General features: G+C 59.3%; 2 protein-coding genes across 2 annotated transcripts in view; one reads left to right on the top strand and one right to left on the bottom strand.

Moving 5' to 3' along the window:
- SLC1A7 (solute carrier family 1 member 7) overlaps window positions 1-3,059 on the top strand; it is a 41,542-nt gene extending 38,483 nt beyond the window's left edge. Inside the window, exons 9-11 of the mRNA XM_011220390.3 lie at window positions 683-817; window positions 1,247-1,349; window positions 1,953-3,059. Of these exons, the coding sequence (XP_011218692.3) occupies window positions 683-817; window positions 1,247-1,349; window positions 1,953-2,171 (457 nt within the window). The 3' untranslated portion in view covers window positions 2,172-3,059. The remainder of the gene's footprint in view (window positions 1-682; window positions 818-1,246; window positions 1,350-1,952) is intronic.
- A 1,624-nt stretch (window positions 3,060-4,683) lies between these two features.
- PODN (podocan) lies at window positions 4,684-26,825 on the bottom strand. Its single transcript, XM_034652874.1, has 11 exons — window positions 26,791-26,825; window positions 20,131-20,447; window positions 18,812-18,905; window positions 17,212-17,276; window positions 15,607-15,716; window positions 14,294-14,450; window positions 13,874-13,989; window positions 12,668-13,325; window positions 9,592-9,740; window positions 8,051-8,264; window positions 4,684-5,660 (listed from the first exon to the last, which is right to left on the bottom strand). Exons 2-10 carry the CDS (start codon window positions 20,440-20,442, stop codon window positions 8,078-8,080), a joined length of 1,848 nt encoding a protein of 615 aa, XP_034508765.1. The 5' UTR covers window positions 20,443-20,447; window positions 26,791-26,825; the 3' UTR covers window positions 4,684-5,660; window positions 8,051-8,077.
- Window positions 26,826-26,831: the final 6 nt, after the last annotated feature.

Below are 26,831 nucleotides of genomic sequence, written 5' to 3'. Positions count from 1 at the left end.
TTCTTGAGCTCTCAGATCTGTGGGGGTCTCTGGGGTGCAGAGGGGCAGGGGTTTGTTCCAGGCTGCACAGCAAGTCAGTGCTGCAGCTGGAACATGACCTGGCGTCTATGACGCAGGGCTCCTTCCCCAGCAATACCCTGCAAAGGGGGAGCTCTGAGCACGCTGGGAAGCTCAGGCCCAGAGGAGGGCCTGCAGTCTGGACGCACAGGGCAGGAAGGGGGGTGCAGACAGGCACAGGGCGTGAAGAGGCCAGGGACGGGATGAGGAACAGAGGAAGGCTGCTAGTGTGGCAGGAGCTGAGGGAAGGGTGCTGGGGTGAGGAGCAGAGGCCGTGGGGAAGGGAACCAGGCCCCAGAGGGAGGCTGGGCAGAGCTGTGTGGTGGACGACTTGAATCTCTGGTCTGCTTCCTGGAACCCCACAGAGTCAGTGGCTCCAGGCACAAGTTTCTCCCAAGGAGGTTCTGCTGAGGCCAGGGATGGAGGCCACGGGGCCAGAGGACCTTGAGCAGGAACATGCCCCCCCCACCATGAGAAGTGCCCCATGTGGCTTTCCTAACAGCCCCTGCCCCGTATGGCTATCCCCTGAGGTCCTGGCATTCTGGCTTCCTTCTTGGAGCCAGGGCCCCAGCAGCGAGGCCTGCCCCACCTGCTCCTCCTCTTCCTCTCCCTGCCCCTCCTGCAGCATCACGGCCACGGCGGCCAGCATCGGGGCAGCTGGCATCCCCCAGGCTGGGCTCGTCACCATGGTCATCGTGCTGACCTCTGTGGGACTGCCCACTGACGACATCACCCTCATCATCGCTGTCGACTGGGCTCTGTGAGTGGGGTTAGCCCCCCACCTGCCCCACCCCTCGGGCAGCAGGCAGTGGGGGTGGGCCAGGGAACTGCCGTGTTTTGGCCCAGTGGGGGTGCCTTGCTCCCGGACACCAGCCTGGCTGCATCATTTGTGGCGCCCAGTGTTCAAAAATGAAAATGTGCCTACCCCTGTTCAAAAATGATAAAGAACTTCCAAAGGGTGGGAGCAGAGCATTAGACCAAGCCCAGGCCCTTCTAAGCAGGGGCACAGTCACGTGCCCGTGAAGCCAGCCGTGCGTCAACCTTCTCTGGCATCCCCCCAGGGCTGGTAGGCTCAAGAGGACAAGAAAGGCACCCTGCTGCCGGCCCCAGCCTGGCTGCCCGCCGCCCTCGGCCAGCTCCTCCTACAAAAAAAGGTGCCCACTGCTCACTGCCCTCTTTGGCTCACCAGGGACCGTTTCCGCACCATGATTAACGTGCTGGGGGACGCACTGGCAGCGGGGATCATGGCCCACATCTGCCGGAAGGACTTTGCTCAGGACACAGGCGCTGAGGTGAGAGCAGGGCTGAGGGGGCGGAGCTGGGGCGGGCAGGGGGCACGAGGTCTTCTCACCGGCGGGCAGCCTTCTGCCCAGCCCTCCCTGCCTCTGGCCTCGGTCTCCTCATCTGTACGGGGGTGACTGATGCCTCTAACGGCCGCTTGCTGAGCGCTCACCTGGCGGTGGATCATGGGAGGAGCCGTGGGGAAGGAAGGAAGCAAAGAAGTTGAAGTCCTGCCCTCGGGGAGCCTGGACCCTCGTGCGGAGGCGCTATTTGTCCCGCTGACAACGATGTAAATGTTTGTACGTCTGCACACGGCTTCGTGGCTTTCAGGGCTCCTTCAATAACTCTGTGTAGCAGGCTATCCCCCTCCGTGGGGAGGACAGGCAGGGGAGCCACCAACTCCCTCACCAGACGGTGTGGTCCTTCCTCCACTAAGACAGCCTCAGAAGGAAGCAGGACAGAGTGGAACTGGGGTGCAGAGAGGGTCTGGGTGACCTAGCAAGGTCTCACGGCACATGTGTAAGAAAACCAGTCACATGGTTTGCTCATTCAGTCCTCCCTAGTGTCTAACTTCACTCCCTCCTGATGCTACCAAGGCCTGTTTCCCCTCCCAGAAACTGCCACCCTGTGAGACCAAGCCAGTGAGCCTCCAGGAGATCGTGGCAACCCAGCAGAACGGCTGTGTGAAGAGCGTGGCTGAGGCCTCAGAGCTGACCCTGGGCCCTGCCTGTCCCCACCACATCCCCGTCCAGGTAGAGCAGGACGAGGAGTCAGCTGCCACCTGTCTGGACCACTGCACCATTGAGATTAGCGAGCTTGAGACCAACGTCTGAGCCTGCAGAGCTGCAGGGACTGGGGAGGCCTCCAGGGTCAGGGGCCAAGGGCAGGATCTCAACTCACCTACTTTCCTGAGCACCTGCAGGAGCCAGGCTCATACACTCTTCCCACCCTTAAGAGGCCATTATTAGCCCCACTTGTCAGACGATGGAGTCTCAGAAAGGGAAAAACTGCAGGTGGGAGCCCCAGCTGGAGAATGACAAGCCGGCATGGCCCAAGCCCCGGCTGTGACATTTCTACTATGACGGCCTAGGAGGGTGGCTGTGTGGTCCCACTTTCTGGATCACACAGTTGAGGCTCTGTGAGCTGAAAACACTTGCCCCAGGTCTTGGAGCAAATAATGTCAGGGCTGGGACTCTAACTCAAGTCTTTCAAGGCTTGGCCACTCCCTCCCAGAGGACGGGGGCCTGCAGGGCCAGATGCCAAGGGTCTCTGCCCCCCTCCAGGAGCCCTGCAGCCACCACTGCCTTCAGTTTATGAAGACGTAACAACAGCCTAGTTCTGCCCCAGCTGTGTCCCTGCCCAGGTTCATCCCCCTTCCTGTCCTGTAACACATGGCCTCAGACGAACAGCTCTCCCCAAGGTCGGCCCAGCCCAAGGCCAAGGCCCACTACCTGCCACATGCCACAGCCCATCCCACCACTTGTCTCTCACAAAGCTCAGCCAGCGTGAAGAGGGGATGTCTTCAGGAGAGCTGCAGGGACCCTCAGAAACATTTGGACCAGCCTCCCACAGATAGGTGGGCCAGCCAGGACTGGGGAGGCAGGCCGGCCTGGGATGCTCTGGTCAAGCTGCCCGTGGAGCCCTGGGGTCAGCCCTCTCTACAAGCCTGTGTGATGAAGTGGTGTTAGATTTTCCACTCCTTTCTGTGTTTGCAAATTCAGTGATAACTAAATAAAGGTATTTTGTTTTTCAAGTCTTGTGGGCATAGTGACCATACCCTGGCCAGCATTTCTTTATTGGGCTAATACGGGCTGTCACAGTGCAGACTTGCCCAACTGGGCAGCCCATGTAGGGTCAGGCCTGTCCACACGTAGCCAGAGGATAGACAAGTCTAGCTGGCCTGGCGGTGTGTGGACAGGCCTGCCTGGGCAGCCAGAGTGCAAACGAGCCTGTCCTGGGGGCTGGCATGAAGCCAGGCCTGTCTGAGCTGTCATATGCAGGAGACAGAATACGAATCGGCTTACCTGGGGGCCTGCTCCACAGCCCCTGTGCAGATAGACCACTGCGATCAGTCCCCACAAAAGCAACAAATTTCCTTGAATAGTCTGGCTCCCTTTGGTGAATGCTTTGCTTTCAGGAGGGGATGTGCCCAAAGACATTTCCAGACTCTCTCCCTCATTCTCCTCAGCCCCAGGGTGCTTCCAAGAGGCTCACAGGGGACACAGAAGAGCCCTGGCCCCACAGCCTATTCTGAATGTGCTCTGGGGAGAAGATGCAGCTCTAGGGTCTTGCACAGAGGAGCCCCCAGAAGACACTGAAGTGGGGGGAGGGGATGGGCATCCCAAAGTCACTCAGAGACTCAGGAGGGCACTTACTCTCCCAGCCCCCACTCCTGAACAACTTCCTATCCTCCTCCCAGGGCCATAGTCTGAGGAGTCCAGGAAGGGCCCTGATCCTAGGAATCCCGTTCCACTGCAGGGCCAGCGGCCAATGGGTCTGCCATGGGAACATCCTTACTTCATTAAGGCCTAATCACTGAAGAGAGGTCGGAGGTCAATCTATCAGTCATTCCCACAATCCTGTGGACTGGCTTAAACATCCCTCCCCCCTGTTACATCTCTAAGGCCCTTTGACCAATGGAGCCTGGCCCACCCCAAGGCAGGAATCTGATCTTTACTGGGCTCATCAGGAGCGTGCTTACACACCTCCAGGAGCAGGAAGGCACTGCTTCCTGGGTGTCCCATCCACTGTGGGGCGGCTCTGCTCGTCAGAGTTCCTTCTTTGTTCTGAGCCGGGTGCTGCCCCTCCCAGTTCCAGCTCTGGCCCTGCTGGGGGTGGTGGGAGCACTAGGCATGTCTGTCACTTCTTCCCCGGGCAGGCCTGCAAAGGCCTGGGCCCCCAAGGAGACTCTGCTCTAGCTCTTGGGCCTGCCTCCAGGCCCTTTCCACCCCAGCCGTCCTGGGGACACCCGCTCAGTGATGCCCGCTCAGTGCACAGGCGGTCCTCCGGGTAAGCCTGAGCAGCCCAAAGCCAGGAGGTCCTTTGTTCAGATGCTCAGCCTCTGGAAGTGCAGAGTAAGCTCACAAGCCCCTTGTGGGGGTCCTGGCCGGACCTGCCGACCCCCACCCAGCAGATGGGCCGCACATGCCTCCGGGCCTCCTTACCTATGACTAAACCCCACACCCCTGGGCCTCTGCCTGTGAGATGACTTGTGGGCCCAACAACTGAACTCGGCGCTGACTCCTGCCGGTCTGGACAGGCCCTGAGGTGCTGGTGTCCTGCCCACCCCCAGCCAGGCACCGGCCCAGCACCTGGCAGGAAGCACACACAGACACGGCCACAGGCTGCCAGAAAAGGGTAATGCTTTTATATTAGTTTTTCTGTAACAAGAAAAATCAGCTTTGAGGGTTTATCATTTTTTTCTTAAAAAGAATTCCAAGTCCAAAGACACCCAGAACCCCCCCCAGGCCCAAAGAATAAAAAAGGTATGTCACCAGGGCAGCTGGGCCCTTCCTCCCTCTTTGCTGGGGCCCTGCCCCTCCACCGCACTCCTGCCCCAGGCCCCAGCTGCCTCAGGAAGCTTCCCTTTGGGCCTCAATGGGATTTCCATCAAAGATGCGCCTGTGGCCGGCCAGGGCATGCAGGGAGTGACCCCCAGCAGGGGGGGTCAGGGCAGGCAGGCCAGGGCAGCAGTCCCAATGAGAGGAAGAGGAACAACGGTCAGCTTCTGGGAGTTCGAGGGTGGCGGGCCCCTGGCCACAGAGAGCACCAAGATAACTCTGTCTTCTCCAGGGGATGGACGGACAGACGGCTGAGCAGATGGCAAGCTGTTTTGGCCAGTTCTGGCTGGGGCAAGATGTGTCAGTGGCAGAGGCCACAGAGGGCCGTTTGCATGTGACTCGTGTGTGTGTGTGTGTGTGTGTGTGTGTGTGTGTGTGTGTGAGTGAGAGAGAGAGAGAGAGTACACATGGGTCCGTGGTGAAGGGAGCAGGCACCCGTGGGTGCCAGGGCAGGGTCAGACCCTTCCCTGAGTCTGCATGAATCCGGGGGCATGACGGCGCTGGAGGGCCTGGGTGGGGAGTGGAACTGCTCTGTGGGTGCCGTGCAGACGGCAGTGTGTGGGCGCGCCGTGGTGTCTGCCCATGTGTGGCTGAGGGACGCTGTGGGAACAGACGGGGCAGGGCGACTGTGCTCAGCCTGTGTGGTGGCGGCGGGCAGCGGGGGCTGGTGGGGGCGGCCCTGGGTGCGTCTGTGAGCATGGCAGACCAGGGCTCACCAGGCACAGGTACGTGCTGCAGAAAGGGGTCCGGCGGTCCGTTATCCTGCAGAAACGTGGAAGGGTCAGGGGCAGACCTGCCAGCTTTGGGGAGGTGGGCTTGAGCTAGGGGGCCCCCCTGAGGGGACTCTGGGAGGGCCAGGCCACTGCAGGTGGGAGGGGGAGTTGCCCCTGGGGGCCCAGAGCCAGCAGGCCACCCACTGGGAGGTGTTCTCGCTGATGTGGCCAGGTCTGATATGATGAGAGGGCCTAGGGGCCCCTTTGGCCACTCCCAGGATCCCCCGCCCAACAGACCTGCCTGAGGCCAATATCCTCCAGATGGGGCAGATTCTCTCCCATCCCAGGACTCCATAGCCCCCTCAGAAGGGCCATAGCATCCTCACTGAACAGCTGTTCACCCCCATCCCTGACCCCTGGCTCTGCCTGACGACAATGCCTAGAGAGGAGGTCTCCACCTTCATCCCCCTGGGCCCCTGCAGCAGAGGAAGGGGACTCCCAAGCATGGCCTCGGGGCCTGTTCTCCAAGGTAGGATAACGACCCCATGTGCATCCTTCTGTCAGCCCCACCTCCCTCTGCATCCACCCATGGGGTCCTTACCACCACCCTGCAGTCTCCCCTCTGACCCAAGCCCTTACTTTAAGTCAGTGTCCTAACAGTGGCCCAGGGGCCCCTTCCCATGGCCACAGCCTGACCCCATGACCCCCCAGCTCAGCTCAGTCTGACCACACCTCTCCTCCCGGTGACTCACTACACAGTGCTCACTCTCAAACATCTCTCTCCAGAGGCCCTGCCCACCCACCCTCTTGTCTATACCTCCTTCCCTTCCCAGACTGACCCCCGGGGTCCAGGACTGCAGCCATTCTCTTGCCAATACCCTCAACATCCTTGTTCCTTACCCTTCTGTCCCACACACCTGGCCAAAACCCCCGCCATGGATGGATCCAATGGCCCATCTTCTCCACACCCACCCCGGTCAGCCAGCACCTCCTGCCGCACGGAGAAAACGAAAGGCTGAAGGCATCGGGCTGATGTGACTTCGTGTCCAGCCGCCAAGCCACTAACCTGTGTGGGACTGCAGCCACTTGGTCCTCTGTCCCTCCCACCCCCGTGGAAGCACTGACCCTCCTGCCAAAGCCAGTCACTCCCACTATCACCACGGAGCTAGCTTTGCCCTGCTCTCCTTTCACATCTTTAACCCCCCATCCAGGCCAGCCCCTCCCCATCAACACTTCAACCGGCTCTGTTTCTGAGAAGGGCACAAGGTAAAAGGAGCCCCACCTGAAACTTTGCACCCCCTTCCCCTCCCACCCTCTCATCTCTTCACTGCCAAACTTCTTGATAGAGGTGTGTACGCTCCATGGGTCCTCTCCTTGCCAGCTCCTTTCTCCACCCCCACTGCCCTTGAGGTCACTCCCCCACAAGGTCACAGCTGAGCTCCTTGTGGACAAATCTGGTGGGTCCTTGATAGGATTCCCTCCACCTGCCTTTCAGCAGCACTGACTCAGCTGCTGTCTCTAAAAGGGCCTTGTGCATGGGGACGCAATGTGTAGTCACACGCACGCGTCCTCCGTGTGTGCACGCAGGTACGCGCTCTGCACCTGCGAATGTTCCGTGGAGCACGTGCACGTGTGTCTGTGTGCACTACGCGTCCTGCAGGTGTGTGCTCTGTGCGAGTGTATGCACGTTTAGACATGTGTGAGCATGGGTCCATGTGTGTTGGTGCACCGTGTGCATATGTGGGGTGTTTGTTTTGCACATGCGCATAATCTCCCTCTGGCTGCCTGGGGTTTTCCTACCTCCTTCCCCTGCTGCTTCCCTCCAGCCCCTTCTGCAGCCTCCCTTGCAGGTGGCCAAGCTCCCCAAGCCTCCTGTGGCCTCATGACTATTTCCAGGCTAATGACGGCTGGACCCCCATCTTCAGCCCAAACCTCACTCTCCAGCCCCAGACCCACATACTTGGCCCACCCCTGGGCAGCTGCCCGAGCACCCCCGGGGCCTATCTAACTCAACATTCCTACCGCCTAACAGATCTGCTGCCCCAGTACTATCATCGCCTGGGATCCCAAGCTAGTCTGGAGGCTTGTCTTCTCCCTCACCTCATGCCCAGCAGGACCAGGACGACTCTGGCCTCTGGAGTCTGCTTATCCCTCCCCAACCCCCTTCAGGCCATCTGCTTCTCTGCCTCCTCACTGCCTCCCCCATCACCTGCGGCTTGGCTTACAGCAGTAGCCTCCCCGTGGGCCCCCGCATCCATTCCCTGCTTCCGCCGACCCAGCCCCTGCGCATGTCCCGTCAGGGCGCTCATTGCCCGGGAGAGTCCCCTGGCCTGTGCCGGCCTCCCACAAGCCTGCCAGCCCCTCACCCGGGGCCCATACTGGAGTCAAGGACAGGACACAGGTGGGGAGAGGTCAGTGCGCCCCACACAGACCACCTACCTATGTCACATCCGGTTCACCCTGTCACTATCGCCTTTCCTCATCCTCTTCATCGTTGTCCTCCTCATCTTCCTCATCCTCTTCCGCCTCTAACCGGCCCCGGTCCTTGGAAACGTCACCAAACTCAAAGTTGCCTTCTATGTCCAAGACCTGCAGGTTCTTCAGCCTCCGGAAGGCACTTTCCACCACGGAGCCCACAGCCAGCTTGTTAAACCTGTGCGGCCGCCATGCGTGGTCAGTGCCAGAGGCCTGACCCTCAGAGTCTCCACCCCCACCCACCCCAGCAGGGAAACAGGAGCACAGAAGGGGTGCGGGGCAGGGAGGGGAGCAGTGCTGAGAAGCAAGATACATCATGAAAAGTCCCAGCAGTTCAGTGTGGCTACAGCTTGAGGGGGGGCAGCGGCGGACCCCGGGCCACTCATCTTCTACTGCAAGGGGCAGGCCCCCATCTGCAAATGCTCCAAGATTTGGGAGTGGCAGAGGTGGGCGCCTCCTCTCTGCCTGGGATTACCTCCCTCTGGGATTAACCCCAAGGCCTGGGGCTCCAGGGTTGCCAGCCTAGGGTTACCCTGGAGCCTGGTGTGGAGTGGCCCACAGGCAAGGCCAGGGTCAAGCTGGGCCAGGGACGCACTCGGGCGGAGGGGAGTCAGAGGCTGGACTCTGATATCAGGCCCCCTAAACTCTTTGGGCATTAGTCCCCCACAGGAGCCAAGGCATAGGTCACACTCTACCCCAGCCTAGCCTGGGGCCTGCTGGGCCATCAATCTCCTGGAGGTGCGCATTCTGTCTTCTCGAATCTGCCCCTTCTCTCTGAGTCGAGGGGGTGGTTAGGTAGGATGTTGGGAAGAACCACCCTGACTCCTCTGTACCAAAGCTCCTCATTTCCTGGGGAGCTGGCTCCCCCATTAGAATCATTCTAGGGGCTCCTGGGTGGCTCAGTTGGTTAAGCATCCAACTCTTGATTTTGGCTCGGGTCATGATTTCAAGGTCACGAGATCGAGCCCCATCTCTGGCTCCACGCTGTGCGTGCTTAAGATTCTCTCTCTCCCTCTCCCTCTTCCCCACTCCCCCCTTCCTCCCTCTTTCCCTCTCTCCCTTAGGAAAAAAAAAATCATTCTAAACCCCCACAGCTCAGCGAGGACCTGAACATCTGCCATCTGCTGTCCTGGATCTGAGGCCCAGGCTCAATCCTGGCCAGCCCTGGGCACAGCAGTCGCCCGTGCCCTCCGGTACCCCTTCCTGCACAGTAACATCAATAATGCCCATGTGCACGGCTTGTTAAAGTCTCTGAAGCCCTTTTACAAACCTACAAACCTCACCAGGCCTGGCCAGGATGGTCCCCACCCTTGAGAGCCGAGGAAACAGAGGCTGAGGGGGTTCTGGGATGTACCCAGGGTCACACAGCCAGCCGGCAGTGAAGCCAGGCTTCCAACACCCACCCCGACCCGCAAGCCGTTCCTGTACACCTCAGCTATCCTGCTAGAGCCAGGCCGACCCGGCGGTGGACGCGGGGGACTGTGCAGCGCCAGGGGCCTTCCTACCTGAGAAAGATCCCTTTGAGGTTGGGCGCGGAGTCAAAGGCGTCGGCGGGCACGGCACTAATCTTGTTGCTCTGCAGGTACAGGTACTCGAGTGACTCGGGGAGCCCCCCAGGGATCTCTGTGAGCTGGTTCCCAGCGATGTCCAGCAGCTATGTGAGTGACCAGGGAGTCAGAGCACTTAACAGCGCGCGAAGATCCCACCCAACCCTGGCCTATATAAATCTTATGATAACCCTGGTAGGTGGGATCTAGAACTATCCCCATTTTCCAGGAGGGGAAACAGGGGCTCAGAGAGGTTAAGGGATCTGTCCGAGGCCACGCGGCCTGTATGAAGCTGGAACCCAAACCCTTGTTCTAACTACGTCCTACCTGGCTCCTTCGGCCTTGCCACGTGAATTCACAGCCAAGATATCTGGGTGGCACCGTCCCTCCTCCTTAGCACGCCTGTCACCCCCATCAGACTGAAGACCCCAGAAGGGCAGAGGCCAGGGGTCCTCCAGTCTTTGAATATTCCCACACTAGTCCCAGATGAGGGTAGGGGTGGGGGTCCCTGGGGGTGGGGGTCCCTGTGGGTGGGGCTGCTCATTCATGGACTTCAGAGGCCTTGTGGGCAGGGGCCAGGAGCAAGGGTTCAAGGTCCACAGTGACCCTGGCATGGCAGCCAGTCCTAGGCTGGTCAGTCTCGGAGTCACCGCATGCCTACAGTGCAGGAAGCAGGTGGCCAGGGAAATGGGGTGGTTTTCCCAGGGAGGAGCAAACATGCAGTAGGCAGGAGACCTGGACGTGCATGGGCCCAGCTCCCTGCTTCCCCTCAGGCCATCTGCACACGCTCGCTGTGACACACACCTGTGCAGGCACAGGTGCATTCCATCACCTCTACTCTCCCTTCCTCACCCCGACAGGCTCGGGTTCGGGGTCAGGAAACTGGGGACCATGAATCGAGATTCAAGATTCAACCAGAAAACAAGTATTACACACCTTGGGGAGCCTCCCTGTCACCTTCCCCACCCAGCAGGGCTGCCTGCTCCCCACTGTGTTCCCTCCACACAGCTCTGGTGCCTCCTCATTCATTCTAAGCATCTTCAGTGCCCACAGGTGCTGGGGATATGGAATCCGATGAGATGCTGCCTCTGCCATTGGAGGTTAGGGTTTGCGGGGGGCGGGGGGTGGACACAAAATCTGACAACAGCTGGTAGAACTGGGCTGTGTGGAGGGAACCCAGCGGAGTGGCATGACCCAGCCTTGGGTCAGGGGAGTACCGGTGGGGGGGGGCAGGTGCTTGTAGGAAGAACCCCCCCCACCAGACACCTCATCCCTGACTGACTTCACTCAGGCCACACCTGCCCATCATCAAGGGCTTTCTGAACGAGGTGACACCTGGCTTAAGTCCTAGGTATATTACAGGCTCTAGGAGGGTAGTGACCCTCCCTCTGTCTTACTCCCTGCCAGGAGTTCTAAAGCAACTGTGTCTGCACATGGGGAGGCCTGGGACAGGCTGTGGACTGAGTGAGCAGGCGTTACCAGGGAGCTGTGCTTCAGCGGTGGGGCCAGGATGAGTGACACCCAGGTGCCTGGGAGACTAAGGAGCTCCGCTGGGAGCAGAGGTGGGCCAGCCCTCAGAACTGTGGCAAGGATTCTGCTCTGGGTTCTAAGAGCAATGGGGAGCCATGGAAGGGTTCTGAGCAGGAGTGGAAGGTGAGTGCATGTTTTTCAAGATACCCACCAATTGCACATGGGATGTAGGAGTGGAGAGCTCCTATGGAGCTGGGGTCCAGGTGAGAAATGGGGGTGTCTTGGCTTGGAGTATGGGCAGTAGGGATGGGAAAAAGTGGGAACAGGTAGAATTGGCAGAGTTCAGTAACAGTGGGTGTTGGGGGGCAGGTGGTGTGAAAGTGGGTGTCAGGGGCTGCATCCAGGTCTCCCGTGGGCACCCCTTCAGCGACTTAGAAAATGCAGAGGAGGAGCAGGCGTGGAGGAGAGGACGATGGGATCTGGGCTCCTGAGGACAACCCACGAGGGCCTGGCCCAGGCAGACCCCAGCTAGCTGCTCCCGCCGGGCCAGCTGCCTGCCTACCGCCTGCTCCCACCCTGAGCCGCCCTCAGGGCTGAGCCCCACCAGCCTGCCCCCACTCTGTGGGCTCTCCCCTGCACTCCCCTCAGATATCCTCTTCCTGACGGCTCCCCCAAAATACAGGTACTGTAAGCCTACCACATGGAGGTCCCCAGGGCCAGCAGTGAACACAAGAGACTGAAGTGCCTGCCCCTCATTCTAGCAGAAGAGCAAGCTGCAAACAAGCAGTCACATGACCTGAGGCCTAGAAGGGATGACAAATAGGAACAAAGCAGGGGAGGGGGATAGCTGGTGAAGGAAGACCTCCCAAGTAGGTGACAGTTGAGTAGAGCCCTGAGAGAGAGGGAGGAGCAAGTTGGGGGGGGGGCATCTGGGGAAGGGAGGGTCCCCATAGAGCAGCAGAGTGGGGGCACTTCCTGACCTTGCAGCACCTAGGCCCTGCCTCCCAGATTCCTCTACTCAAGTTCCCTCTGGGCCCTCACTGAGTGGAAGCTTTCACTTACAGCAAGATACCCCGCCTGACTCTGACTGTGGCCACAGCAGCCACACCCACTCAGCAGCCCCAGCATGCCTCAGGTAGCCTTCCCTGCCCTCCGCACCCTGCACCCCGGAGGTCAGCCTGCCTCCCAGGCCTTGCCGCCCTCCCCTCCTCCAAGCCCAGCCTTTCCCAGCCACCTGCTCCTGAGCCTTCAGATGGGTGAGCTTGACTCTCCAATGCCCCCTGAACTGACTTTACACACCACCCCCCCCTGCTGGACCCTGCGCCCCTACCTGCAGCCATGACCTCCCCTTGTCCCCACAGCCCTCTTCAAGCCTGTCCCTGCAGGTGCTGCGTTCAGCCTGGCCATACCAGCCGCTCACTGCTGCACCTGGCATGCCAGCCATTCCTACTGTGTCCTTGGTCTAGCTGCCCCCCACCCACAGCCAAGTCCTCCTCCCCACCCCTCAGCTGAGCCACAGCAGCAGCATCTCACGCGGGCCCAGCCCCTTTCCCCTCCCCCTTACCTGCAGATGGGCGAGGTCGGCCCAGGCCCGGGGGCCCAGGGCCCTGCTGCGCAGCCGGTTCCCGGTGAGGTAGAGCTCACGCAGCTGGGCCATGCCGGCCAGCGCCCCGCGCGCCAGGGCGGCCAGCTCGTTGCGCTTGACCTTCAGCACATGCACGTTGCGCGGCAGCCCAGGGGGCAAGGTGTGCAGCCGGTTCCCGGACAGGTCCAGCGAGCGCAGCAGGCGCAGCTTGCGGAAGGCATCGCGGTGCACCTGCGGGCTGGTGATGCGGTTGTAGCTGAGGTTGAGCTCCTCCAGGAAGTAGGTGGTGGCGAAGTCGTCGCGGCCGATGCCGGTGATCTGGTTGTGCAGGATCATGAGCGTGCGCACGCGGCGGGGCAGGCCGCTGGGCACGCGCTCCAGTGCGTTGTTGTACAGGTGCACCGTGTGCAGCCGCTTCAAGCCCTGGAAGGCCCGAGGGTGGATGCCACGCGCGTGCAGCTGGTTGCTGTGCAGCAGCAGGTACTCGAGGCTGCGGATGGGCGTGAGCACGTCCGCGTCCACGCTCCGGATGGCGTTCTTCTCCAGGTGCAGCAGCACCAGGCTGCGCGGCAGCCCTGCCGGGACCCGCGACAGGTTGTTGCTGGACAGATCCAGGTACTCCAGGCTGGAGAGCTTCCTGCGGCGGGAGGGAACGAGGACGGTTGGCAGAGGCCTACGTGGTGCTTGTGGCCACCATTACTCCCGAGGGAGACGGCAAGGGCACTGCGTCTAATTCATCCCAGCTCCGCCACTGGCTGACCCACGAGGGGACCCCAGTCCTCTCCAGCCTCTCCTTGGATTGATTCAACGCTCTACTGGTGTAGGAAGAATCTAGCGTGCTTCCTGACACAATGGGGCTTCTTTGAAGACCAACTGTTTAAGGCCTTTTGTAGCCACCCTGGGCCTAGAAAGTGACAATTCATCAAGTACACTCCAGTTTCAACTTTGTACCCAGAAGCGGGCCTCTGACGATGCCTCACTGGAATTTTGGCTGGCCTTATTTATACATATCGCTCGTTCTTGGGACAGAAACGTCAGCAGAGGCACAAGCCCCAAAGTTCCTTCTCCAAGAAGCTGGCCAGGGACAGGTGGGCGAGGGGTGCGTGTGAGAGGCCCTGGCTGCGTGGGCCCAGCGAGCAGCTTCCCGGGAACCGTGCTCGCACGGAGGGCCCAGGCGGGGCTCACCAGAAGGTTTCGTTGTCCAGGCCCTCGTCAGTCAGGTAGTTGTTCTGCAGGTAAAGCTCACGCAGGTTGCTCAGCTCACTGAAGGCACCTGGTGGGATCTTCTCCAGCTTGTTGTTCTGAGGGGTGGGATGGCCGGGAGGGGAGCATGAGGGACAGCCAGGGGTGAGGGCAGGGCCTTGGAACGAGATGTGGAGAGGGGGCTGGGGAGCCGTGGGAGGAGGCCCGGGCCTGGAGCACTCCGCATGTGCTGTGGGCCGCCGGGTACCTGGGCTTCTGCCTCGTTCTCCACAGTGGACACTGTGCCCTCTGGCCTGTGCCCAAGGCCCCACAGCCTCACCACTGGGCCTAAGTGGACGTGGGCTCTTCCCCCACTGCAGGTCCCTGCTCTTTTGCTGCCCCTCCCCACGCTCTCCCTCCCACCTTGAGGTGCAGCTTATAGAGGGCAGGCGGCAGGTGCTTGGGCACATGGCGCAGGAAGTTGCTGGACAGAATGAGGATCTCGACGTTGCTGGAGCCATTGAACATGTTGTCCGGCAGCCCGGCATCCGCCAGCTTGTTGTTGTGAAGGTACACAGACCTGGGGGATGAGGCACGGGTCCTCACCTGCCCGCCCCCACCCCAGCTCACCTGATGAGCCTTCAAACCTTGCTCAGGTTGGGCCTGGGCCCAGGGTATTCTCTTCCCATTTGAAAAACCTCGGACGCCACCTAATCCAGTCCCCCCTACACAGCCAAGGAGACTGAGGACCCCCCGGAGACTACCCCACATGTCAGTGGCAGAAACAGAATTCCGCCCCCCCACCCGCCCCGTCTGTGCTCCTCCATACCCTTCAAGGTTCTCAGTCCCTCCCTGACTGTGGCAGCCCCGGATCCCTGCCTGGCAGCCCCACGCAGCTGGCTCTGAGTTCTGTGGGACTTCCTGCAGATGGGGACTATCCCTGCCACCTCGTTGTCTCAAGTGTTCAGTACGGGGCCTGGCTCAGAGGAGGTGACCTCTCATTCATTCAGCAAATATACAGTGAGTGTCCCTATGTGCCAGGACTGTTCTGGACTCTGAAGATATAAGCAGTGGACACAACCAACAAGACCCTGCCGTCATGCAGCTAGCATACTAGAGGGAGCAAAGACCAGAAATAAGAGAAACGGAAGATATTTAAACATAGACGATATTCTAAATACAAAAGATGTAACTCATTCTTGCTGTGTGACCTCTCTTGGGCCTCAGCCTTTTCATCGATGGGATGGGACCACGTACAGTGACCCTGGCTCCTTCGGGGGATGGCGAGAATCGAGTGAGGTGACAGATTCAGTGACAGAAGCAGCACCGGGGGTTGTCAGTACCCCCCAGCACCACCCTGCCCTGCTCACACACCTCTGCTAGGAGGCCTCACTCCTCCCAAAGCAGCTTTCAGTGAGGGCCAGCTCTGCCTGTTGGAAGATGCTTCCTTCCCCCACGGGCTGGGAAAAACCCCCACCCAGCTCCCCAGATTCTGCAGACATCACTTTCTGTCCTTGCGTCCTGGCCGGACTCCTCTCAGCCTTCAGATCCTGCAGCCCCTGGGCACCCCCACCACAGCGCTGAGCCAGCGGCATCCTGCCTGCACTGCCCAGCATGCCCCTCTTCCAGGGCCTGTGGGGGGGGGCGTTTCTCCGCCTTGCTCAGGGCTGGGAGTGTCTGCCTCAGCCCCTCCCTCTTCCCCAGCCGGAGCCCAAAGCCCCTGTCTGACTTCTCACCTCAAGTTTGGCTTCTGGCCGAAGGTGAGCCCGTAGATCTTGGTGAGATAATTGGCAGCAAAGTCCACACTGATCAGGGTGTTTGGCAGAAATCGGGGTGCCAAGGTCAGCTGGAAAGGGAAGAGTTGGGGCAGAAAGACCAATGGAGGGCAGAGGCGGACTCTGGGTCCTGCTGCCATCTGGGCCCCTCCAATTTGTCACCTCCTTGCAACCAGAGCCATCTTTCTCAACCGGAAACCCATCCCACTCCCCTGATAACACAAAAACAGAACCTCCATGGCTCTCCACAGCCCTGAACATTCATAAGCCCTCTAGGCCTGTGCCCTGCCCTGCCCATCCTCCTGGTCTCTCTCCTCGTCGCTCCCCAGCACAGCCCCTCCCCACAGCCACTGTGAGTACTCACACTTCCCCAGACACGCCCCACCCCGCCCAGTGTCTAGCCTTCATTCATTCAACAGTAGGCCCTTAGTGTGCAACATTGTAGGCCTGGCTTCAGGTGCTGAACATGTCCTAGGGAACAAAACAGAGAGATGCCCCCACCCCCACCCCCCAAAGCTTGCATCTTAGTGGAGAAGACAGGGAACAAGGAACAAAAGTATCTGAGAGTGGTAACAAGTTAAAACAGACTGAAGACAGAACAACTGGGTTGAATGATCAGGAAACAGGGGACAGTTAAGGCATGAAGGCACCACTAATGCCATCTGAGGGGAGAGCACCCGTGGGGGCAGGGGCAGTGAGTGCAGGTCCTGCTGGGGGGCTGCCAGGTTTGGGGGCTGGTATAGAGGGAGGGAGGGAGTGGGAACAGGAGTTGTGAGGTCCACACACAGGCCCTCTGACCACAAGCCACAGGGAGAAGTGTGGCTTTCATTCTGGGTGGAAAGTGAAGCCTCGGGAGTGTCTGAGCTGGGGAAGGGGGGTGGAGGGGTGGAAGCAGGCGTGATTTTTAAAGGTCCCTCTGGCTGCTCTGAGGAGGAGCAGCGAATGAAGAGGCAGGGCCGTCCAGATGCAGGCTGGTGGCCCAGGGCCAGAGGGGAGCCAAGGGCTTGCAGTGGGACTGGACATGGGTGAGCAAAGCACCCTGGATTTGTGGCTCAGACTCAGAGTTGAGTCTCGAGTGGGAGGAGTAGAGAGGGCTGGGGACAGCCACTGGACATGGCCATGATGCAGATGGGTGCTAAAGCCCGGGGAGGGGATGGGTCACCTCGAGAGAGCTCAGAGAGAAGGGGCCCAGCCAGAGCCCTGGGACACACCAGCTATTTTGAAGTTGAGTGCCTCTGTGCCCCTTCCCATGCTGTCTCTTTAGCAGTGCCTCCCCTAGAGCTCCCGCCTGAAATCCTGTTATCCTTCATGGCCCTGCTCAAACGCTACCTCCTCCAGGAAGCGCTCCAAGTACCCCCTCGCTAGTGGGGACGAGCTGGCACCGCCTACACTTCTGTAAGGTCTGGGCCTCTGTTTTCATTAGCTGGCCACTCTGATGCCCTGCATTCAAGTGTGGGGTCCTGCCAGGGCCACGTCTGAGCAGCAATGGGGACCTAGCTGCCACCCTAGAGAAGGGCCCGGTGAAAGTCCCCTGAGATCAGCCCCAGACACCAGGGGGCCCTTTACCTTGTTATTGGCCAAGTACAGGTAATTGAGGTTGGTCAGATGCTCAAATGCCTCCTCCGGCAGCCCTTCAAAGGACAGGCATCTGTCAGAGCCCTGGACGAAGGAGGTGCTACAGGGGAGCGCGCCACCACCAGCCCCCGCAATGCCCACCCCACTTGCTGGGACTGGGGAGGGCCGCCCTCTTGAGACGGGTCGGATTCTGATCCCTTCCCTACCAGTCCCGGCAGGCCTACCCAGCCCGCCTTTCTTTCCGCTTGCTCACAGGGGAGCCGGCCCAGAGGAGCAGGTGGAGAGAGCTCAGAAATGACCGATCCTTCCCCTGCTCGGGGCCATCCCCATGGGAATGGGTCTTCATCAGGTCAAGGGCAGAGGACCCAGCCCCACCCTTCCCCACCAGGAGGGAGTGCTCCCCTCAGGCGCGGCCCGAGGGGGTCAGAGACCCTCCTGATACCCCAGCTGGCAGATGTGTCAGGACTCGGCTGTTGCTGGGAGCACAGCCAAACTGGCCCTTCTCCAGTCCTTAGGCCGGCCTCTGACACTCAGTTCCGGGCTCCCAGCCCCTCAGATGCTGGGACTCACCCAAGTATCTAAGGAGAGGGAACAGTTACATAAACTGTGCGTGGCCCTCCGGGGAATACCCTGCTGCCTCGGGGTAAAATGACGGCCACCCAGAGTGTTCGGCACCATGACAGGTGCTGCTGTGCTTACTGCTTGGTGGGACAAAGCAGCTACAGTGGTTCTATCTATCCTATAAACTCAGCTATGGATTAAAAAAAAAAAAAAAAGACTAGATTAGACTATGGTGATGGTTGTACAACTGTATAATCTTCCCAAAACACATCCAATTGTACTTTTACATTGTGTAAACCTTACAGTATATAAGTTATACCTCAATAAAGCTGTTTTGTTTTTTGGTTTTTTTTTTAAAAGATTTTATTTATGTGACAGAGAGACAGCCAGCGAGAGAGGGTACACAGCAGGTGAGTGGGAGAGGAAGAAGCAGGCTTCCAGCGCAGGAGCCTGATGTGGGACTCAATCCCAGAACGCCGGGATCACGCCCTGAGCCAAAGGCAGACTCTTAACGACTGCGCTACCCAGGCGCCCCTCAATAAAGCTGTTTTTTTAAAAAGTGGAAAGAAATGTACCAAAACATCAATACTGATGAACACCACGTGGCAGAATTATGAGTGGGTTTTTTTTCTTTTCCATTACATTCTCTACATTTCCAAATTTTCTGTTATAATCATAGATTATTTTCATACCAGAAAAAAAAATAACCTTTTACAACGGGAGGATTTTACCGCTCTTTGATTCTAAAGGCCTTCTGTGAATCTACGAGTCTCTGCCAAAGACCCTGGGAATCGAAGCATCTCTGAAGCCTGTCCCCTGACCCGACCCCCAGCTCTCAGGCACACCAGGGGCGGGGGCGGGGGGGGCGAGGGGGGCTCTCAGGCAACCACAGGGAGCCCCTTGCCCGTGGGGCCCTGCTGCCAGCCCAGCCCTGTTGTTTTCCATATCCCAGGGACTGCGGGGTGGATCTCTTGCCATGGGCACCCATCCCCACCTGGTGCCCCGGCCCGGGCTCTGGGGGGTCACTCACCTCGGGAAGTCAGGCGGTTGTTCTGGAGGTTCAGAGTTTCCAGCCGATGCAACCTGGAGAGCTCCCGGGGGTAGATCTTCTCCAGCTGGTTGTTCTGGGAGTGGGGGACAAAGGCAGTAAGGAGGCCACACTAGAGGCCCAGGGTTCCTGCCTCAGTAGAGGCTCACCCCCACCCCCAGTCCCAGGAGCCAGTCCCACTGTTGGGTACCTCCCTTGCAGACAGACCTGGGGTGGGGCCAGGCCTGGGTCTGAGCATGGGAGGCCCAGCACTGACCACAACAGACATGCAGGTCCCACCTTCTAGGAGCCCATACATGGGCATCTATAGACAGTTCAAACTTGGAGTGCATCTCCCCTGCAGACCTGCTCCCTTCATGTTCCTACTTGGTGACAGGCATCCCCGGCCCATTCTCCCCACCCCAAGCCAGAAACTACTTTTGGTTCCCTTTCTTGAGGGGGAAAAACCTCCTCCAGAAGCCTTCCTGAATTGGACTGGGGGCTGGATTAGGAGCTGCGCTGGGCCCCACTGCACGAGTCCTCTGTCTCCATCTGTTATCTTCACCTGTTTAGATCTCTGCCTCCCCCACAGACGTCCGAGTCCTCCCTCCATGCCCAGCACTTGACGTAGCACCAGAGGTACCCAGGAGACATTTTATGAATAAACGAGTGACTGAACCAACAATGAGTATTGCCTTAACTTGTCCCTTTCCCTTACAGGCTACCCTGGCCCTGGGCTCCCTCCACCATTAACCTGGACCCATCAGCTTGGGTGACCATGGGCAGGTCCCTTTCCTTCACTGGGCTTGACCTCTGGGAATGGGTACAACAGCCCCTGCCACTGCCCCAGGGCTCCTGGGCCACACAGAACTGGTCATGGGTGCACGAGCACTCCCGGAGTCCCATCTGGAGCACTGTGTCTCACTTCTCAAAATCTAGCCTATACTCCAGCCCGAGAGAGTCTTCTAGCCTCTGAGCCCCCAAAGTGCTCTCTCAGGGTCTACTTTCTCTTATTTTCCTGGCCTATAATGGTGTCTGGGGCATCCTGTCCATTCAGAGGGTCAGCTGCCAGGCGGATCTGTGTCCGTTGCTCACAGGGTCTGACTCTGCTTCGGGGTCTCAGCCCGCACCCCTCCAAGCAAAGCAATGCCGTTGTGATAGCACGGTACTCTGTGACTAGGCGTCAGAGCGGGGAGTGCCCTAGCACCCTGTGTCTGGGGTCAGGGAGCCGGGGGCTGGGGGCCGCGGGCAGGGGGCCTGGGGACAGGAGCCGCAAGGCAAGGGGGCAGCCCCCATGACCGTCATTGCGATGCCCGCGTCACCTGCAGGGACAGGTGGTTGGTGTGCTCAGGCAGGTCCCCGGGGAACTCCCGCAGGTCGATGCCACCGCAGTCCACAACGCCTTCCTGGGAGCAGGCACAGTCTCGGGGGCAGTTGATGGTGACCGGGCCAGGCCCTGGCTCCTCGGGGCTCAGCACCAACACCGGCCCCTCTTCCACAAATTCATTCTCGTCGGGGCTCAGGCCGCGGGTGCCACCTCGGCCGAACCCAGGCGACCTCGTGGCGCCCGCCGGCCCCAGCTGCAGCTGCGGCGGCAGCAGCAAGAGGAGCAGCAGCGCCCTGCTCCGGGCCATCGTACCTGCGGGAGAGCTCGCGTCAGGCTCCGCCGCCGGGTACAGCAGCCACGGGCGAGGGCCCACAGAAGTCACAAGGGGGCCCTCCTGGGCACAAGACAGAGCCTACTCGGGGGTCCTGGGCTCGGATCTGATCTGCTGACTGCCACCCTCCCTTCCCCACCCCCCTCCCCATCATCAGGGCTACCCCCTGGTGGCAGGTCAGCAACCCTCACCAGGCCTGGCCCCAAGGAATCTGTACCCCCACTTCACAGACAGGGAAGCTGAGCCCGGGACGAACTGTGACTTGCAGGGCTTGGCTGCCCTGGCACGGGCAGGACGGGAGGCTCTGTACTTCCTCCAGAGCCACAGGGCCGTGGTGGGCCAGCACCAGGAGGGTGCATCCCAGCTCTTCAGCTTGCCATTCCAGGATGGTCTGGACTTGACCCCGTCTCTCTTCCAATACCCCCACCCCAGGTATACAGGTCTACCTAGCAGATCCTCTCTCCAGGCCTTTGCACATGTTGTGCCTTCTGCCTGGAATGCCCTCCCCCTCTCTTGTGCAGTCAGCAACTTCTCTAAGAACCAAAGTCAGTGTTGTATCTCCTGGCCAAGACCCTGAGCTGCCCCCGGGGCTCTCCCCTACTGTGTTCCCTAGGGCGGGCATGAGTTGGGTTGGGCTGTGAATACGTGAAGGTGTCTTTCTCCCATAGAGGGCAATGAGCCACTCTCAGGGTCTGGGTGGAGGCCCAGCGCGAGGCCCGAGGCCTGGCACAGAGCAGGCCTCAGTTGAATGGAGCTGCTGCCATTCCCCAGGACCTACCAAGTCCTTCTTCCTGATGTTTACACCCTCAGCTGGCCTCATCAGAGCCTGCTGTGCTCACATGACTGCTGCTGCCTGCAAGAGACCCCTCCCCAGCACGGTCCCCTAGGGCAGCAGGGGTGGGGGTCTGGGAATGGCCTCAGGCCATGAGGAAGATGCAGGGGTCCCATCTTCTAGGCAGTACAGGGGCCTAGCTCGGCTCTGGGCTGGTCCCTGGAGCTCTCTTTACAGAAACTCACTTAGCAAACATCTCTGGGGAACACTGAGTTGTGAGAGGCCACAGCTTAGGTGCACGGACTCTAGAGTCCCACGGACCCAGTTTGAGTCCCCCTCCAGCATTTAGCAGCTCTGACCTCCCTGAGCCTGTTTCCCCATCTTACAATGCAGACGATACATCCCAAACCGCAGCGTCTGCGAGGAGCCGAGGAGCCAGCGCGGTAACAGGTGGGAAGCACCTGGCACCTCCTCGGTGATGAGGGGTTATGAGGGGTGGCCGTCACTGCTACAGCAGTCACAAATGCAGGTCCACGGCAAGCGCTTGGTCTGGTGGGGGGGTGCACTCCTCCGTCTGAGGCCCTCGCCCTGCCACTAGGCTGGGGACCACAGTCCACACAACAGTTAGGAAGGTCTGAGATGCTAGGCCTGGGGAAACTGGGAGCGTGCCACCACCGCCGATGTCTGGTTAGGAAGGTGGGCGCTGCAGGCCAACAGCTGGGGGCGCAGTCAGCTCTGGCTCTCAGTTTTGTCACCCACTAAACCTCGGCTTCCTCACCTGTCTGTGGAGGTTACCACAGCTGCCCTCATGGCGAGACCGTGAGAGTCGGGGAGAGGCACACACTGTACACTGTAAGTGCTCAATAAATGTTAGCTCTTCCCACCACTAACATCGGTGGGCACTGCGCACTCCAGAACCCCCTGCTTCCTCCCCTCTCTTGTCCAAATCCTGCTTGTGTTTGCAGTCCAGCCCCAGCCCACCTCCAGCTTTGCAGGCTCCAGCCTTCTACAAATTCTGGCTGCCCTGTGGCCATTGTGGTGTTCCAGACACCGCTTTGTCTCACTCGCTGGCTCAGCCAGCTCTCCAAGGTGAGGTCCTGTCTGTCCTCAGCCCTGTGCCGGCAAGTGAGGTGGCAAATTTCCCTGCCCTCAGTCTGGAGGGGGCAGCAGAGCCCAGTACAATAGCTCCTGCCCCACCCTCCACCCCAGACTGGGTGAGCCCTCTGAGGCCCCAGAGAGAAAGATGTGAGGACAGAGGAGAGGGGCAGCATCCAGGCTGGTTAGACACCACATAGGTCTAGGAGGCCCAAGCAGAGTCCGGCCCCAGTCACTGGCCTGGCAGAAAACCAGGGAGCCTGGCGCACACACACAGCTCCTGGGCCCCAGGGATCAGCTGGCCGCAGTAACTTGCTGCAGCCCGGCCCTATGCCCACCCTCCCACACCCCTGCTGCCCCATCCCCTGACCAAATGGGCCATCAACCCTCAACCTGTCTATAGACCATCACCCCATGCACATTATAACCCTCCCCCCGCCACCCCCCAACTAGCTCAGCAGGCTGCAGCCCCTGGAGCCACCTGCATTAGACTGGAGGCCCCCTCCCTGTCTGTGTGACCCCAGACCAGGGCCCTGGAAGGGGGAGTGTGGGCACAGGCCCAAACCCCAAATCAATCAGGGCAGGAGACCAGGGAGAAGGATCCTTCCCACATATCCTGTGCACTCACTGGACCAGCTGGTTTTCCTCCCTCCCCTTTAATTTGTGTCTGTAAAGATCTATACACTGTATCTGTAAAAATACTTAATTTATATTAACATTACGAACCATATGAAAAATGTTATCACCATCACTTTATAGATGAGGGAGCTGAAGCCCAAGGGGATTGGCCAATGTGACGCAGCTGGGAAGTGGTGAAGCTGAGTCCAGCCTAGGGCCCTTCCTTGGGCCAAGCACAGCTGGGCACTAAGGACCCAGACAGACCACTCGAGTTTGGCTCCTGCCCTTAAGAAGCTCACACCTGCCCTGTCCAATATGGTGGCCACATGTGGCTACTGAGCACTTTAAATGTGGCTCGTCTAAATTGAGAGGTGCTGTAAGTGTAAAATGTAGTGTACATGGATTCCAAAGATTAGTACAAAAAAGGATGTAAAATAGCTCATTAATATTAATGATCTCATAAAATATTTATTTTTATATTGATTATATATTTTGAATAATTGAGTTAAATAAATTACTAAAATTAATTTTACTTGTTTCATTTTATGTTTTTAATGTGGCTTCACATCACCTCTGTGACTTGCATTTATGGCTCACGTTCTACTTCTATTGGGCAGGGCTGGCAGAGACACTAGGTGTACACCGAGTAGTATAAGCCAGTGTCATCAGAGGCGTGATGGAAGGATGCTAGAGTCCATAGGGGGCCAGAGGAGAGCTAACCACGGGGGTCAAGAAGGCTTCTCTGAAGAAGCGATGCTTATCTAGCCATGAAGGACAAATATCGGGCAAAAGGGAAAGGTGACATAAGCAAGGAGGTCAACAGGTACAAAGGCCCAGGTGCAAGAGAGCCCATCTGTGACCTCTACAAGGCTCGCTAGAGTGTCTCCTGGGTGTTGGGCACTGGGAGTGATGTAGGTGGGCAGTCAGACCACGAAGGGACTTGGAAGCCAGGTTAGGGAAAGTGATCCTTATCTTAAGATCTTAGGAAAGATGAGGAACCACTGCAGAGCAGGAGTGTGGCACAGGTGGCTTTATGGACGCACCAGGGGGGAGCTCTCCGAGGCCGTGCAATGGTACAGGCGAGGGGTAGTAAGCCTGGTCTGGGCAGAGAGAGGTGCTGGGATGGAGAGGAGGAGCCGGATTCACAGGAGAGGGAGGAAGAACAGACCCGGCTTGGAAGGTCCCATCTCCTCCTCCGGACCTTGGGATCCTGGACAGTCTCAGCTCCGCCACCTGGTTTTCTGTGTGACCTTGGGCACATCAAGGCCCATCTGAGTTTCAATTTGTTGTTATTGTTGTTCTAAGAGTTGAGTGAGATTAGCCCCTAAAGCCCCTTCTGTGTGCACAGCCACATTGGGAGCTGTGTGTGGAAGAACAGAGCGCAGGCCCCTGGTCTCTATACATCCTGAGTAAGGAGCCCCCCGCCAGGAACAATTCACACACGGGGACAGCAAATGGCCAGTGAGTGAGCTCTCTCTCAGGGGGAGCGCTTTAGCCACGGAAGGACATGGGTTCCACTCCTGACTGCTGTGTGAGTCTGGAGGAGTCACTTCACTGCCTGAGCCTCTGTTTACTACTCTGGGCAGCCCTAATGACGATGAAATGAAATGAAATGACATGTCCATCTGATGTTGGCATCGAGCAAGCGCGACACACACGGGGGTTACTGTTACTGGGGAAGTCCCTGGGACCTGCTGCCTCTCACCCCACCTACCACCCCTGGGGAACCAAACCTCAAGGCCCAGAAGGGCTTAAGTGGGGAATTAAGGCAAGAACAGAAGAAGGAAAGGGAAGGGAGACCCAAATCAGGACACAGATCCTTCGCCCCTAGCAGCACCTTCCTTCTCCACTCGAATACAGTAAAAATTCACTAATCACCCACTTTGTGCTGAGCCCCAGACAGCTGCATCTTACCATCTCTAACAGAAATCCCCAAACTAAAAAGTAGTTTTCCTACTCTGCAGATAGGAAACTCAAGCACAAAGGCGCCCATTGCTGCCCACCCCCAGCAAACTGCTATCCAAATGCCCCTGCTCTGGGCAGCTGCTGCTTCCCCCTGACTGGACAGCGCTCCCACAGCACCCCTGGCCCACTGCACCCAGCCCGATTCAGCGAAGCCCTTCCTGACTCCCCAGGCATGGAGCAGGTGCTCAGGAAATGTTTGCTGAATGAAGAAATGGATTTGTGAAAGGCAGAGTTGGGAAAGATTTGCAACATTATCTGGTCTGACCCCCTCAGTTTACAGATTAGTATGTTGAAGTTAAGGCCAGAATTAGAATTTGTGTCTTCTGACTCCTGCCCAGAGCTTTCAACTGCTCTCGAAGGCTGAGTAGGAGCTCTCCAGGGGGACAAAGGAAGGAAAAGTACTCCAGACAGGGAAGGGCATGAGCAAAGGCACGGTGTGAGAATGGGGAAGAGAGCAGTGCCTTTAAAGAAGGGCAAACAGAATGAGGCAGGGGATGAGATTAGGGCTGGAGGTCCAAGCCTCCAAGGGTGTCAGCCACTATGCTAAGGAGCTGGTGATAGGGAGCCATCAAGGGTACCAGACAGGTCATGGTCAGAGGTCTTATGCACCACTGACAGGCCTAAAGGTGCCACCATTAGTCACCCTTTCCCTAAGATTCAGATAGAAAGAACAAAGTATGTTCCCACAATTTCGTGAAAACAGTCATGTGAATCTAACATTTCTTAACAAGCACTCGAGGCTCGAGTAAACTGGGCCGCGGGCCCTAAAAGGGGACATGACGACCCAGGGGCTCTCGCGGTTCATAGCAGTGGTGCCTCCTGGAGCCGCTAGACCACAGCTTCACCTTCCCCCGCCGGCCCGAAGTCCAAGAGCAGCCACTCAGGTTGCGGGGGCCTCAACAGATCCGTGATGCACTCCAAGTGCCAGGAGCGCATCCCTCTGTGCCCTGGGGACCAGGGACGGTCAGAGCCGCTCGCACCCTCGTGCGGCGCCTGCCCCTCTTCTTGAGTTCCGGCTGCAGCTGCCTCGCACCCGGAGACCCAGCGGCTGCCCGGAGCTCGCTGCCGCCACCTCCTCTTCCACCTGACGGCTTATCAGGTATCCTAAAGCCCCCGCCCCAGCCTGGCGGCTCAAGGAGCAACAACCTTGGACTTGCGCCGCTTTAGAGGGAGGGCGCCGACCTCGCTTCTCTCGCTCCGCGCCCCCCCCCCAGTCCAGCTGTCCCCGCGGGGAGGCAGCCGCGTAGACAGACAGACGGACACCAGGTGCCAGCTGAGAGCTCTGGCTCGGCGAGTGCGCGGAGCGGGACTGGGGAGCCGAGCCGCGAGCGGGTCCGAGCAGTGGTCGCGCCGGCTCCGCCACACCTGTCCGCGCCTTCCGGAAGCATACCTCGGCCCCCCTCTAGGCCTCAGTTTCTCTGTCTGTAACCAGGTTGAAGGGTGAGCTAGCTGGGGTGAGCTGACGTAGGAAGACGCGCGTCTGGGCTCTAAGTCCAGGGGTCCACGCCCCTCCCCAGTTCCACCTGCCCCCACATTCCCTGTCGCCCGCCCGCGTCCTTCCACTACCCCCTCCCATCCGCCCTCAGATTCTTTCCAGATGTGCGCAGCTCGGGGGGGGGGCCCGGGGGCCGGGACCAGCCTCTGGATAGGGGTGAGAAAAGGCCCCTGCGCAGGTCGCGATCGTGGAGGGGTCGCACGCCCGAGGTGGAGCTCTCGGCCGAGCACTCTGCACACCGCTCCTACCTACGCGGCGAGTGCGGCGGCCCCGCCCGGGTGGCTGCGGGAGCCGTCCGGACCCGGCGGGGAAGTCCGAGTCCTCCGCCCAGGCTCGGCCCCGACCCCCCGGCCCACCCGCGGCTGCCCGCGCCGGGTACCTGCTGCGCCCCAGCGCCGCGCCGCGTCCCGCCGGCAGTCC

Source organism: Ailuropoda melanoleuca, chromosome 2 (assembly GCF_002007445.2).
Source record: "Ailuropoda melanoleuca isolate Jingjing chromosome 2, ASM200744v2, whole genome shotgun sequence".
In the NCBI taxonomy this organism is placed as follows: domain Eukaryota; kingdom Metazoa; phylum Chordata; class Mammalia; order Carnivora; family Ursidae; genus Ailuropoda; species Ailuropoda melanoleuca.
Note: the sequence above shows the minus strand (reverse complement) of the source record. Positions and strands in the feature narration are given on the sequence as shown.

What these genes read in the sequence shown, in the direction of transcription:
- PODN (XM_034652874.1), bottom strand. Translation starts at nt 20,442, where the DNA reads ATGGCCCGGAGCAGGGCGCTGCTGCTCCTCTTGCTGCTGCCGCCGCAG. An exon ending in CAACCGCCTGACTTCCCGAG is followed by an intron (nt 17,277 to 18,811) that starts GTGAGTGACCCC and finishes TGTCCTTTGAAG; the next exon opens with GGCTGCCGGAGGAGGCATTT. An exon ending in CTCAAAGGGATCTTTCTCAG is followed by an intron (nt 8,265 to 9,591) that starts GTAGGAAGGCCC and finishes GCGGCCGCACAG; the next exon opens with GTTTAACAAGCTGGCTGTGG.